Here is a 16329-nt window from a genome sequence, read left to right as displayed (position 1 = left end):
ACCTATCAGTTTCGGTCATTTTTACTATAACTTTTAGCCGATCTTATTTAAACCGTTTTCAACCTAACTTGCCAAGAAATTCCTAGGGATGCTGTTCTCGAAAACGTTTCGTTTATTACGTAATAAAGTAAATTTTTGTTAGCAGGTTAATAGAAGTTGTCTCACCACTGACTTTTTGTTAGAAGGGATTGCAACTCCCACTTTGCTACTGGTTTTAAGGAAAAATATTCCCGTTTTTCACACAAGAAATGTTGAAAGAAGAGAAATCGGTTATTGTGTCACTTTCAGCGAACGTATTCGGCGAACAGCATTTTTGTGTCTTTGTTATTTCGATGTATGTAATAAGCACACCAACTGCTAAATTTGAACTGGGGAAAAAGTTCTGTTGAATTCATATGGTGAGATAATATTCATGTTGAGGTAAAAAATCATCTTGTTCCATTTCGTAAGCTGAAAAAATTGTATATCAGGGTAATCTGATATACAATATACGATCAGGGTATCTTGGCAGCTACTATTTTCAGTGCATCCTGAGGGTGCACTGTAAATGGTAGCTGCTAAGCTGCTTCAACAGATTTGAATATAAGATAAAATTATTACCGCATAAAGTTTATAAAGTCCTCATCTCACTTTTTGAAGCAATGAATTATGTCATGACTTGCATTTTTGACACATTCATCTGCTCATCGTATTCAGCAGTGCAGGTTGTTGTCAACTTATGACTGGGTTGCATCCAGACCGACAACTCGAAAGACGGTCTGGATGTAAGTTGAGCTCTTAAATATTGTATTAATCACACGACTCTTTAAATATTGTATTAATCACACGACTCTTTAAATATTGTATTAATTACACGACTCTTTAAATATTGTATTAATTACACGACTCTTTAAATATTGTATTAATTACAGGACTCTTTAAATATTGTATTATTTACACGACTCTTTAAATATTGTATTAATCACACGACTCTTTTAAATATTGTATTAATTACACGACTCTTTAAATATTGTATTAATTACACGACTCTTTAAATATTGTATTAATTACACAACTCTTTAAATATTGTATTAATTACACGACTCTTTAAATATTGTATTAATTACACAACTCTTTAAATATTGTATTAATTACACGACTCTTTAAATATTGTATTAATTACACAACTCTTTAAATATTGTATTAATTACACAACTCTTTAAATATTGTATTAATTACACGACTCTTTAAATATTTTTTTACTGTAAGTTATCATATATAGTGTACATTAAGGTTATTTTACCAAATAAATTCTTATAATCTTTGGGCTATTTAAAAAGTTTTTAACTTTTTTAAATAAAATATTTTTAGGAGTGAACTAATTCGTAGTCTAGGCTACGCATTAGTTTGCTCTTAACAATGTTTTATAAGTTAAAGTCAAATCGTTGTCTTATTTACATTTGCTTTATTTACAAAATATGTTAAATCATACAAATGCAATAAAAACCAGAACGAAAGTTATTTTCAAAGCAGACTTCTTTTTGTTTACTGCAGCGAACATTCTTAACAATAGACAACCGTGTAGGATAAACAAAGTTCGCTTTATTTTGCCTTAAGTTCTGGCTGCGTAAAATAATGGTAGATGTACTGCACCAGCAGGCATACCCTAGGACACTTATGTATTCGCCTCATCTAACTTTCTCGTTTTCGTGGAGTCATCTTCTCGCGAAAATTTCATGAGCGGAACTTAACTATCATAACGAACGAGCGAAAACGCCGAATTAAATAGCTTTGTTCATTAATAGTCCAAGAAACAAATGGCAACAAGCGATCAAATTGCATTATCGATCTCGCCCACACATTTCTACCTGTGGTTTACAATTACAAACTAGTCCCAAATTGAAAAATTTTTTCTTATTGGGGAACCGAACCTGAGGAATCTAATTATGTTTGTTCCACTGCATTTATTTTCACATCACTATATTTTCGCACTCATCAGAGCTGCGAAATTAGGTTGCAGCGAAATTTTACTCTGTATGCTACCCACAAAACTAAATACTAGCGAAATATAAGTGTCCTAGGGTATCTAATCACTCCTCTACAAAATGTTAAATACGTGGTAAATACATGTATTGTAAAATATTATAAATTGTAGTCACAGCAGTTGTAAAGTTGGTCAATAGTCACCTAGGTTGTAAGTTGATGATGACAGATAGCTGAATGGTTTCAGGCTAGTATATCGATGACATTACCTCTCGCTAGTGACACTTCACACTAGACATGATCCAGTTTCTAGAGCTGGTGAATTCCTGAAATTTGGGATCAATGGAGAATTAGGTAATAAGCCAATTCTAGGCCCCAGGGCTGTGAACATGGGCAACCAATTAGGATTGTTATTGCATGCATAGGACATGTCTGCAACACATGCTACGCACAAATGGGTATGCCCAGACATTGCAGACATTTAGTTTGTGTTTTAGGACTAGCTGGTGAGTCTGATTCAAGTATACCTGCTTCTTGTCTAGCCTTATCAGCTGTTAGGCCTGGTCATGCACTTGTTAGGCCTGGTCATGCACTTGTTAGGCCTGGTCACACACTTGCCAAAAGCTTAATAAGGGGCTGAAGGGCAGTTATTGTGACAAATAAAAACTATTTTGCTTTTCTCATTTTTCGTGTCGAGAAGGTAGCTAAGAAATGTGGATGAGGAGCTCAATCATTCAATTGCTTGCTTCGAGTCTGCAAACCAAAAACAAAGACTATTGCTACCATTTTAAAACCATGTTTCTCTATGAAAGATCTTTGATTATTTAATAAACAGCCCAAAAACATTAAATAGATACTCACCATCAGCGAGATGCAGATCAACAAAAGACCGAAGACAAGCTTTTCATCTTCGATAAACGTCTGCTCAAATGATCTCAAATGGTTTTGTTAAATGAGAGCATGACCGATATCTCGTCCCTCATTCCTCACTGCCTAGTAATAAGTGAATGACTGGGCCACAGTTACTGCTGCTTCTCTGTTCAGTCGCTCTGCTCTCCTCCCCTCAAGCGCTTATTCTATGTTAGGAATAGTCGCATCCTTTGAGTCGGAGTTGTTCCTCCGCTCCTGCTTTGTCTCGGTGGTCTAAAGAAGCTGACTTCATTCAGTAATTTGATGGATGGTCATATGTAACCCATTTTCCTCCCATGATTCATACATTTTTCTCTTATTGGGTGTGGGAGAAACCTTGGCATCATGGAAACACTAGGGTAACAGCACCTTTGACCGCTTTCGATCTGAGTAATGTTTACATATAATTGTCATAGTTCTAATTGCATGCCGGTGAGGGGGACGATCATAGCTAGGTCCATGCAACTAGTGCATTCCAGGGATTTGTCAGCCCTGTGATGCTTTATTCTCGGCTAATGTAAATATGACTGGCGATATATTTTGTGATGAAATGAATTGTGATCATTGGAGTTTAAAGACAATTGTCTCCTCGCTCGCCCCTGCAGATTTTTTGAGAACTTCATGTGCAGCATATTTCAAACTTAGATGGACAAGTCATCATCTATCTGACATCATCTATCAATTATTTTCATACTTGAATAGTGTAAGTTAATTTCTCATGAACTTCTGTTGGCCTGTATTCTGAAATGAGCTGAAAAGTGATTCATGATGTAACAACGCAGTTTAGGTAAATACTTGTTGCGCTTTTTTGTTGTTACGTAAACATCGTAGAGACAAAGATGCTGGTTTGTACACAAAAAATCGTGTAAGGTAGAAAATAGTCGTTTAATTCTTTGCTATCTGGTTGCAAGCTCCATATACCTATGGGTCCATAGACCTATAGACCTCCATGGACCTATGAATCCATAGACCTATAGACCTTCATGGACCTATGAGTCCATAGACCTATGAGTCCATATACCTATGAGTTCATAGACCTCCGTGGACCTATGAGTCCATAGACCTATGAGTTCATAGACCTCCATGAACCTATGAGTCCATAGACCTATGAGTCCATAGACCCATGAGTCCATAGACCTATGAGTCCATAGACCTATGAGTCCATAGACCTCTAAGTCCATAGACCTATGAGTCCATAGACCTATGAGTCCATAGACCTATGAGTCCATAGGCCTATGAGTTCATAGACTTATAGACCTCCATAGACCTATAAGCTTAATTAATATATTTCTGTTTTTCACATTAGGTGGAAGCCCAACTAAGCAGACCTTCCTGCATTCACCATCATTCATGGATGAAATGGATGGGACATCGTGTAACATTTCTGTTCTCTTCATTGTGTTACATGGAGGTGAGTCTAAAAGAATGTTTCATTGAAGTGACAATAAGACATTCCATTTGCTTATATGACAATATTGCATAAGCTACTGAACATACTTATCTATCTGCGTAGATCATTACATCACTGTACATTACATCACTGTACATTACATCATCACTAGATGATGCTATACGTCTAATTTGAGTATCATCAGTGTATTAGTCTACCCTAGGACACTTATGTATTCGCGGCATCTAACTTTCGCGTTTTCGCGGTGTCATCCTCTCGCGAAAGTTTCATGTGCGAAACTAAACTATCATAACAAACGAGCGAAAAAGCGAAACTAAATAGCTTTGTTCATTGATACTGTATAATTGAATTTTATAACGACATTTATTTTAACGTTTTTAACGACCACTATAGCATCGTTAAAATATAAACCGACAAAATAATTTGACTGTCAAAATTTATTACGTTATTATTTTGCAATTATTTAGGATTATTTTCCCATTAGGAATGATTTATAATGATAGGAATTTGATGTCAATGCACATGCATTAGTTAGCGTTATCGTTTGCTGGGGACATCAATCAATGCAGTGAGCACCGTGTGTTGAAAGAAAATAAGACACATGCACTGACACTCGCAGTACTACACAAGCAGCATGGCTCTGGAAAGGTTTGGATTCACCACTGACACCTCTTCAATAACTTGTAATTTTTTGAGATTTGTTTTGTTTTAAGTGATGTGACTGACGAGACGTTTTTAAATTAAAATAGTCAAAACATGTCCGCAGTTAATACGCTCAGAAAAAAAAAACATCTTTTTCTTTTGAGCGTTTTAACAAAAATCAATTTTGCGGATTTTATTTTAAGTTCATTCGGAGGCTTTTACTCTTTCGATGGGACACGGCCAAGCGGGTGATTGATAAAACTTAATCTTTTGCAAACCTTTATAAAAGTCGTTAACAAAAATATTTTGCCTCTGATGATGATAATAATGATGCCTAAGAACTACTAGAAGTTGATGTTTGTCTTTATGGCTTGGAATGAAGTGACATTCTACAGTGATAAAAACCGCGTCCATGGCCGTTGGGCAAATAACTTTTCGAATAAAGGATGTTGAGGTCAAGTTATCTGAAGGAATTTATCATTGCGTTGGAACTGACCAAACAAATCCGTTTGAGTCGAACTTGCGTTTGAGATGAAATGTTACATTTTATCTGAGGGCGAGTTTTTCGAGTTGGACTGTACTTACCGTAAAAAATTCCCAAAAAAGTTGGGGCGGCTCAGCCGGCCAGCTGCCCCAGTGAAAACTGGCCTGTTGATAGTCCAATAAACAAATGGCAGCAAGCGATCAAATTGCATTATCGACCTTGCCCACACCATTCTACCTGCGGTTCACAATTACAAACTAGTCGCAAATTGAAATTTTTTTTATCGGTGAACCGAACCTGAGGAATATAATTATGTTTGTTCCACTGCATTTATTTTCACATCACTATATTTTCGCACTCATCAGAGCTGCGAAATTAAGTTGCTTCGAAATTTTACTCTGTGAGCTACTCACAAAACTAAATACTAGCGAAATATAAGTGTCCTAGGGTATATATTGTTGCTACTCTACAATATTCGATAGCAATAGCCTCTGTTCAACTTATTCAACTGTCCTATTTTTGCCCAAGGACAAAGGCTAGGTATTAACAGTGACATCCAGCTAACTAAAAACAGAAGAATCCTTCTTCCTTCTTTCTGTCACGTTCAGCCAAAGGGTTATCCTGAAATGTTTTATGAGCAGTTACAATTAATAGCAATGGCCTTCGCTTACCTCCTGGACATAAGAATATCTTTATTCATACGTAATAGTTGTTCACACGAAGATCTGTCGTCACCATACAAAAATCGATTCGAAATAAAAGAGTGTGTAGTAGAAATGAATAAAATGGAATCGGATATCGGAATTGGCCAATTGTCCTGATGACCTGGCCTTGGCTACATGTTGGTTACACAAACACGACTTTTCATAGATGCGTGCGTTTATAAATACGCTAGACTTATATAATAATGATCAAAAGGAATACTTTATAGTTTTGAATAAAAGAATGCTAGTTCAAACTGCAGAGTAGAAGTTTTAAGGGGGGATTAATCACTATGTTTACATGACTCACATGATATGCATTTGGGACTGCAAGCAAGTTCAGTAATGCCTGGTTCCCATATCGATTGCGAGGCCCCTGCGGTAATCTTGCGCAGCAAAACGCTTGCGACGCTAGGCTCGACAGCTTCTGTTCACATAAAGCTGCATCGCTGATAACCGCATAAAAATGTTCGCTCGCCGTGCCGTTTCAATAATGCTGACCTTCACCTGTACAGTGCATTTTGGGATTGATTTGCCTGCGGCTCATCGCGAAATTTGAACAGCACCAAACTTGCGTTGACCGTCGGCAACTACCGACGGTACGTGGCGCGTAGGTTCACATTTCATCGCTGATAGCCTGCGGTGCTGTTGCCGGCGCTTTGCGGCATACATGAGAACCAGGCTTTACTTTGCAATGGAGCGTTTCAATAAACACCTGCCCGATGATGCGATGATGCGCATAGCATATAACACGCAGCCAGCGCTTGACTCCATAAGTCAAGTATTAGCCTAATTAATGACTCTATAAATAGCTAGGCAGTCTTGTCACACTAAGCTTAGCAGCAATCGTTCGGAACATTGGCACATTGAGACTGCACAAATAGAAATAAAAAACAACTGAAGTGTGAGAATGTTTATATTGGAATAGCCAGTGATATTTTAATGCGCATCCTTTGCAAGTACCATTTCCATCTTTCACAAGCGTGATGGATGCGATAAACTTTTGCGGATCGCAAAACTCGCTTAGCTTGCGGATTTATGCTGTTTCCATGACGCGGATAACTTGCGGATTGGCTCAAATTTGCGACTCATGCGCATCATGGAAACACAGTGATTATGAGGGAAACTCTCACTATCTATTTACAATAGGATACTGATTCCTTATATCTATTCTTTAACCATTCAGCGGATGATGAGCAGCTTTGGTTGCCTTTTAAGCACTTTCTATTCTGTTTGCAATCCCGGGTGATTGTAAACGTCAGATCTTGCTTGATTCACCAAAAAATAGCATACCGGTATGTTTTAATTGAATATTTATGTTGACTATAGGCAATGCCCTGCTGGTTGAGTCGGACAAGAATGCCAAACTTAGTGATCTCTCCACATGGAGGTTGACCTTTGACAAGGTTGTCTCGCGACACTATCCTAACTTTCTACACCGCTACTCTATTAAGCTAGTGCCATGCCCAGCCATTCACTCTGATTCTCTGAATATGCTTGCAAGGTGTGCTTTTGTTCACTTTCGTTTTTCATTCTTTTTTAAGGATCATGCTATGTTATATTTTTACTTTCCAATCAACGCAACAGTGATGCTCGTTATATGCACTTGCGCTAAAGCATTTCGTGGCTCCTGAAAATATCATCATTCCAGCTATTTCCTGTCCTATTTTCATCTGACTCAGTTTTTTACAAGTAATTAAGATCAATAATGCTATTGTGAAGAACTAGAGGAAACACTGCATTGGCTAATTACAGCATCAGTTACTAATTTAATATCGAGCAGCTGCAACAGCTATGTGAGTGTGTAACTGTGTATGATGAGGTGTGTCAAATATGTGCTGATATTTGTTTCATTGTTCTTCCAGTCCCATTATGTCTATCATTATGTCTATTATTATGTCTATTATTATGTCTATTATTATGTCTATTATTATGTCTATTATTATGTCTATTATTATGTCTATTATTATGTATAATAATATGTCTATTATTATGTCTATTAATATGTCTATTATTATGTCTATTATTATGTCTATTATTATGTATATTATTATGTCTATTATTATGTATATTATTATGTATATTATTATGTCTATTATTATGTCTATTATTATGTATATTATTATGTCTATTATTATGTCTATTATTATGTCTATTATTATGTCTATTATTATGTCTATTATTATGTCTATTATTATGTCTATTATTATGTCTATTATTATGTCTATTAGTATGTCTATTATTATGTCTATTATTATGTCTATTATTATGTCTATTATTATGTCTATTATTATGTCTATTATTATGTATAATAATATGTCTATTATTATGTCTATTATTATGTCTATTATTATGTCTATTATTATGTCTATTATTATGTCTATTATTATGTCTATTATTATGTCTATTATTATGTATATTATTATGTCTATTATTATGTCTATTATTATGTCTATTATTATGTCTATTATTATGTATATTATTATGTCTATTATTATGTCTATTATTATGTCTATTATTATGTATATTATTATCTCTATTATTATGTCTATTATTATGTCTATTATTTAGCATTAATCCCTACTGTCAAGGCAGCGACAGCGGTAGTCATCTCCACAATGATTATTTCCCCATCAGCGCTGTGCCGCTTCTCGCCTTCCAATCGGCAGATTATCAAGACGGCCTAAAAACTGTTTCCAACCGAGCCAACAAAGCATACCGGGATTTCCTTCTTTCTGATGAGGGCCAAGGTTTCAACGGTCAGGTGCGCTTCATTTATCACTGCCTTTGCTGTGAGCTGTTAGCTAGTTAACTGGATATGTAGAGCATGGCTGTTGTGGTTCACATTCGCGCAAGAGGCGAACTTGTAGAAGACTGATCTCAACAAGATTTGTGCAATAAAATGAAAAACTTTACTTTTTTTATGCGTTATAGATACCAAACATTGCTCAACTAGGTTACCTGATTTATAACAAATCCCTCTGAAGTATGCGTTAAAAAGAAAGCATTTTTGAGCCATCTATGAGTTCGCTGCCAATGGCTTCAAGCTGACAGCTGTACACATGCTGTGAATAGTCGTAGTTGATTCGCTCATCTTCTCGCAGGTCATTCTGATTGGAGATTGCATGGGTTCAGTGATGGCCTTTGACATCATTTGCTCTCTCCAAAATGACCTTTCCTGCTCAACGAGTGAGAGTCTCAATGATAAGAAGAAGTTTGCTAGTGACACTGACTTGAGCAACTCCACGGATAGTCATGATCCCCTCGACTTCAGCGGTAAATTTCCTTTTTGTAAAGTCTGCCTTCGTAATGTCGCCTGCAAAAGTTAAGGGTTAGCCTTGTAACCATTCTCTAAAAATACAAGGTCTGATCCAAAAGTTCCCGGAATGGAGTTGTATACACTTGCATATTTGCACGATGGAAAACCCATTGCAGTGTTTGCTGGGAAACACCTTCGGAGTGTTGTCACAAAATTTCAGGTTACTATGACAACACGTTCTCACGCGAGCCGACGATATGTCAAGGTCTGTCAGGTGCTTTCAGCGATTTTTTAACAAATTTATCGTCATCCCATGACCAAACACGAGCGAAGCGATTGTTTGGGAACTTTATGATAAATGCATATGCGCACACAACTCCCAAAAAATTATCCGTCCACAGCCGTGACCAAACCCTTGTACCGAAATCACATCAAAAAATTTAACCATTTCTGTGTAAAGTCGTTTCTGTGTTAAGTATAATAATGATACATAACACATATAAACCTATTTAAATATGTCACCAAGTATTTGAAAAGTTACCGCAATATCCTAAAACTCACCCATCTGATTGGATCATACATAACTAGACAGATTAATTTGGCCTAAAATCGCCATAACTTGACAAGCATTTTTTAATCAAATTTAAGACCGGCAAACGAAACGCCGATACGGCTGTGTGACAGAGAGTAGAACAATTAATTTGTGCGCATTTCACGAGAAAAACGTGCACATTTCGCCAGTCTATGGCATTGTCCAATTGCCGATGGTTTCTGTAATTAACGTGGAAGTATTGAAAAGTAATCGTTTCTTTTTTTGCCGATCCTAACTGACTCTAACATTTTGGACACTTATAATCAGTACTTTGGTATTCCAACTGATGTCCAAAGCAGTGAAAGTAAAGGAAATGACGATGATATTTTTCTAACGATTCTTATAAGATTATTACAATATTTAATTGTAAGAATAATTATTTGATTTTATGAGATTATTATAATATTTAGTTATAAGAATAATCATTCAAATTTACAAGATCCATAGGTATATATATCTATGACAAGATCGAAGTATATAGTGACAATGCAATATGTTACTGTTATTATTTTTCTAAAGATTTTGTTGATGATACTGCGGCTGTGCCCAATATCGCCGTACTGCCAAGCCGTTTTTAATATCTGCAAAATTAAGTAGTAGGCCTACATTTTCTTATAGCTATACATATATTTCTATGACAACCAGCTAAAATCTGTTTAGATTTTTAATATCAGCATAATCTTTTAGATATAAATACAGAAACCTAGATAAATATCACAACTTCTTGATATTGGTTGCTATGACCAATGATATACAGCCCCCCAGCCTGTGTATATTACACAGCAGCTTGCCATTTTACTTCTAATATTGCATTTCTCCTATTGCAGGGGAGAGATATAAACATATAATCTTTTTCTTTCATTATTGCTGTTTGTTGTACATAATAACACCCAGTACATTACAGCTACCATTGCAGCTACCATTGCAGTTCTCCTATTACACTGCAGTGCCATTTGACTGCTAATATTGCATTTCTCAACCATCAGTACCCTTTCTTTTTCCATTCTCACTTTGGTCGTGGGCATTATGACAGGGGAATTTCTAGTGTCTAATCAATCAGAACAGCGTATTTGCATTAAATTTTGTGTGAAATTAGGAAAAACAAGTACTCAGATAGTTGAAATGTTAAATATTGCTTTTGGAGATGCTGCTCTAAAAACACAAATTTTTGAGTGGCACAAACGTTATTGTGAAGGTAGAGACAGCACTGAAGGTGATGCAAGGTCTGGCAGATCAGCGTCGGCAAGAACTCGCGCGTCAATCAACAGTGTGGGGTAACTAGTCATGGCAGATCGACGTTTAACCATTAGAGAGATATCTGGACTTGGTTTTGGAACTGTTCAAAAAGTTTTAACTGACGATTTAAACATAAGATGAGTCGCTGCAAAGTTCGTGCCACGATTGCTAACTGACGATCAAAAGTAGCTCAGGATGCACGCTTGCAACGATTTTAAGAAAGCTTTTAGGAATGATCAAAATTTTATTTCGAAAGTCATTCATTATATCCTTGTTTTCCTTAATTTCACACAAAGTTTAATGCAATTACACTGTTCCGGTTTATTAGACATGACGATAAAAAAATTTTCAAGTCGCCGAAAACACCTGACAGACCTTGACATATCGTTGGCTCACTTGAGAACGCGTTGTCATAGCAACTCGAAATTTTGTGACAACACTCCGGAGATGTTTCCCTGCAAACGCTGCAATGGGTTTTTCCATCGTGCGGATATGCAAGTGTGTACAACTCTATTTCGAGAACTTTTAGATCAGACCTCGTACATGCTGTCTAAAGGTTAGCTTGTACAAGCTGGTAGCATTCGTAATCTAATAAAGTTGGGGTTGCTTTGCATAGTTAGTTTTGTTTTTGTTCATTTTGTATTTGATACATTTACCTCTTCACATTTACCTCATCACATTTACCTCTTCACATTTACCTCTTCACATTTACCTCTTCACATTTACCTCTTCACATTTACCTCTTCACATTTACCTCTTCACATTTACCTCTTCACATTTACCTCTTCACATTTACCTCTTCACATTTACCTCTTCACATTTACCGCTCCTATATGGCAGCTTCAACTTGTCTGTATCACGCGCTTATAGTCGCCTTTATTTGGATATATATAGCGATGCACTGTAAGTTTCCTTGTGAAGCTGTTCATTAATCGTGTACATCGCGTTATTCAAGAGTTATCCAGTCTCCACATATCTACAAACATGTGACTTCCTTTTCCTATTGAACCCAGTCAATCATAAGCACAAGTAGTCTGACCAGCCCATAACCACTCAAAAGTATCAGTGCATTCCCTGCCTTTAAATACTAGGACTGAAGTTGAAATATTAACAGAAACTCGATCAGGAAAACTTCAATTCATCTATTTATTATTTATGAAAGTCACACAATGTGCAGAAAACAAAGTGGCTTTGCAGTGCGTATAGTCTCTTCTTAGGAACTGGCCTCCCAGCCAGCTCGTTCTTGTCAGCGATGAAAGTAGAGTCTACTCCAAGAATAGCTCGAGTTCGATGTTGAACTAGTGATTGAAATTACCGTATATACTCAATTATAGGACGCACTTTTTTGACCTGAAAATCAGCCTACATTTCACCTGCGTCTTATAATCGCAACATACCACGAGGGGCCATGTGTTTCTATGAAGCAGCACCGATTATCAGGCCACTGCTATACCGTATACCATGTATACGAGAGGGGAATGGACACTCAGTAGACGGAAGACAATCGCGGCGATTTTAACTGTTTTTAACTCCACTTATTGCTCGCAATATAAAAAGAATATGAGAGAATAAAAATTGCAATGAATTTCATATTTCTATGTCTGAGTGAGGTGATAAATAAATGGAATTATGTTTTTATTTCACATTTTCGTAGCTTTTTATTATTGAGTCAAACGGACGCCTTTATAAGGAAGATTAAGAATGATTGCTCACTTCCAAGAAATAGTCACGTGACTGATAAGAAAATAACAACCAGATTCGTTTTCGAAAGATTTATTCATGACAAACAAAAACAACACAAAAAAAACAGCGCATGTGAAAAGATTTATTGATTCCAATTACAAAATTGATTGCCGGCAGACTTCAGTTGAATTCACTCCAGCGTTAAAACTTACCTGTCAGTCAGTCAACTGAGCCCTAAAAGTGAGAAAACAATCGATTGATCGTGCGAAAATTTCACTTGTGAAGAGATCAATTGAAGTGCGTCCTATACTTGAATTACCCTTTATTCTCAATAATTGGCTGAAATTTATGCTGCATCTTATACTAGGGTGCGTCCTATAATTGAGTATATACGGTAAACCATTCCTCCTTCATCTACAGAGATTCACCAATGAGTGCTTTCCATCATTTGCTTTCCATCATTTGCTTTCCATCATTTGCTTTCCATCATTTGCTTTCCATCATTTGCTTTCTCACTGATAAGCTCAAGAATATTTAAAATTGACTTTACCTCTTTGACTTTTATTCCAGTCATGCTTCACCCTTCAGTTCTTATTAATCTTTTACGTACTTCAGTATCTTCAATTTACTTACGCGTATAGTGATTGTATATACAAGTTACTTACAGGTATAGTAATTGTATCTTCAATTTACTTACACGTATAGTGATTGTATATACAAGTTACTTACAGGTATAGTAATTGTATCTACAATTTACTTACAGGTGTAGTGATTGTATATACAATTTACTTACAGGTTTAGTAATTGTGTCTACAGTTTACTTACAGGTCTAGTGATTGTATCTACAATTTACTTACCGGTATAGTAATTGTATCTACAATTTACTTACAGGTATAGTGATTGTATATACAATTTACTTACAGGTATAGTGATTGTATATACAATTTACTTACAGGTATAGTAATTGTATCTACAATTTACTTACGGGTATAGTGATTGTATATACAATTTACTTACACGTATGGTGATTGTATATACAATTTACTTACAGGTATAGTAATTGTATCTAAAATTTACTTACACGTACAGTGATTGTATCTACAATTTACTTACACGTATAGTGATTGTATATACAATTTACTTACATGTATAGTGATTGTATATACAATTTACTTACATGTATAGTGATTGTATCTACAATTTACTTACAGGTATAGTAATTGTATCTACCATTTACTTACAGGTCTAGTGATTGTATCTACAGTTTACTTACAGGTATAGTAATTGTATCTACAATTTACTTACAGGTCTAGTGATTGTATCTACAATTTACTTACAGGTATAGTAATTGCATCTACAATTTACTTACAGGTATAGTGATTGTATATACAATTTACTTACAGGTATAGTAATTGTATCTACAATTTACTTACAGGTATAGTAATTGTATCTACAATTTACTTACAGGTACAGTGATTGTATCTACAATTTACTTACAGGTATAGTGATTGTATCTACAATTTACGTACACATATAGTGATTGTGAAATGTTAGAAGTGTTCTCAAGTATTAAAAGCAATGCTCAGCTTTTAGAAAAAGATTTGTTGGTTTATCTGGAATGTAACCCCCACAAAGTAGGGAGAATTATTGTACCAGAGGTTTTTTACTTGCTTTTGCATTCACAGCTGCAATGGCAGACATGCCATCTTGCTAACTACGTTTAGAAACTACGAAAACTTCAGTTTTCAACATTGCTAGTACTAATGACAATTAAATCTATCACTCATACATTATATGCTATCAAATTCTCTTCTTTGATTTAGCTAAATGACTATATTTGTCCTTATGTAAAATAATTTTCCAAATATTTAACGTATTATGTATCTAACTGTTGTTGAACATACACGTAGAGCTATTGTTATCAGTTAACAGATAACTACACACTTACAGGTATGTAGAAAGGCATTGTGACTGTATGTACGTGACAGAAGATTTTTTATTACTCTGCATACCATATGAATGATGTGTATTACTAGTTGAGTCTCTAGTAATAGTTGAGTCTCTAGTAATGCTTTGGTAGAGTTTATTACACAGATGAACGTAGATGTTGGAAGAAGCTCCTCCTGAGCAACAGTTAGACAGAAAAGTGCATGTATGTATAAGTATAGGAGGCTCTGTATAGGTCCTATACTGAGTCTCCTATACTTAGCCACAGGAGGCCTCAGTTACTGAGCCTATAGGAGGCTCAGTTACTGAAACTGCAACATTTTTGCTTTACTGTTTTTGAATTGGCATTCTTATGCCTGTTCCGTTTTCTCTATAATTATTCCCTTTTTTGGGTTTGGTGATGAATCGATTGTTCGGATAAATGTTGCTGCCTTTAATCAATATTGCTGTCTCAAACCAATATTTCCGCCTCTAACAAGTACTGCTTTCAGCAATTTTGTTATGGCTCTAGATTTATAATTTTTTACAAAATGGAGCATGTAAGGTATTCTGAAAGTCCTCTAAAATACTACACAATTTTTTTTGTTAGTACTGTTATCTGTGTATTCCAATACATCAGTAGAAACTAAGATTTTGGGAGTTATCCCAACTAGCAAGCAATTTCTATTCCTCTTAACTATATATCTTCTATAGAAACAGATGTTGTCTAGTTGGAACTTCCATAATCATGACAAAGTCTCTTTTCATAAAATTGTATGGCAGAATTCTAAGAAGTTGTCCACTCATCAACAAGTTTTGTATCGTTTAGATGACGCCCAGCAAACCTCGTACAGTCGATACGGTAGCGGAATGAGTATGCAAATATGTTTGCTGTGATCCCAGTGTGGTTGCCTTTGTGCTGTTTATTAGAACGTGGGAGGTGCAGTTCTTGTCACCCTCTAACTTGTATTAACTGTGTCTCCATTTTACGGTCAGCTTCTAGAAGTCAAACTAGGCATTGGCTTAAAACTGCCAGAATCTTGGACATGGGTAGGAAAGTTATACTGATCTTTAAAATAGCTTGCTGCTCCAAATCTTTACTCCTCACTCTGACTCTGCGCTGACTATTTCATCTTGCCCTGCTGTTATAACCCTTGTTGTGCTGTCATGATATTAGCGTGCTTCTTCAGTCGTGTAGCATTTGTCCTACCCTAACATCTTAAAAAATTAATTTTGGAAGTTGCAAATATGTAATATTACAATATTATGCCTTTAATACCAAGCCTCTCACAGAACACACGTTATGCCTTTAATACCAAGCCTCTCACAGAACACACGTTATGCCTTTAATACCAAGCCTCTCACAGAACACATGGTGCCTTTAATACCAAGCCTCTCACAGAAGACTCTCACAGAACACACGGTGCTTTTTAATGTGTCTTAGACACTGAGACTGTTGTGCTTTTAATCATTGATTATCTTCTTACCAAAATGACCCAAATATGTGTATGAAAGTTCATTTCA

General features: G+C 35.8%; 1 protein-coding gene across 1 annotated transcript in view; it reads left to right on the top strand.

Annotated features, from left to right (window-relative positions):
* LOC137390587 (protein retinal degeneration B-like) overlaps window positions 1-16329 on the top strand; it is a 122734-nt gene that overhangs the window by 67288 nt on the left and 39117 nt on the right. The window contains exons 10-13 of the mRNA XM_068076916.1: window positions 4178-4282; window positions 7439-7613; window positions 8681-8873; window positions 9214-9385. Coding sequence (XP_067933017.1) covers window positions 4178-4282; window positions 7439-7613; window positions 8681-8873; window positions 9214-9385 — 645 coding nt within the window. The remainder of the gene's footprint in view (window positions 1-4177; window positions 4283-7438; window positions 7614-8680; window positions 8874-9213; window positions 9386-16329) is intronic.

Source organism: Watersipora subatra, chromosome 3 (genome assembly GCF_963576615.1).
Source record: "Watersipora subatra chromosome 3, tzWatSuba1.1, whole genome shotgun sequence".
In the NCBI taxonomy this organism is placed as follows: domain Eukaryota; kingdom Metazoa; phylum Bryozoa; class Gymnolaemata; order Cheilostomatida; family Watersiporidae; genus Watersipora; species Watersipora subatra.
Note: the sequence above shows the minus strand (reverse complement) of the source record. Positions and strands in the feature narration are given on the sequence as shown.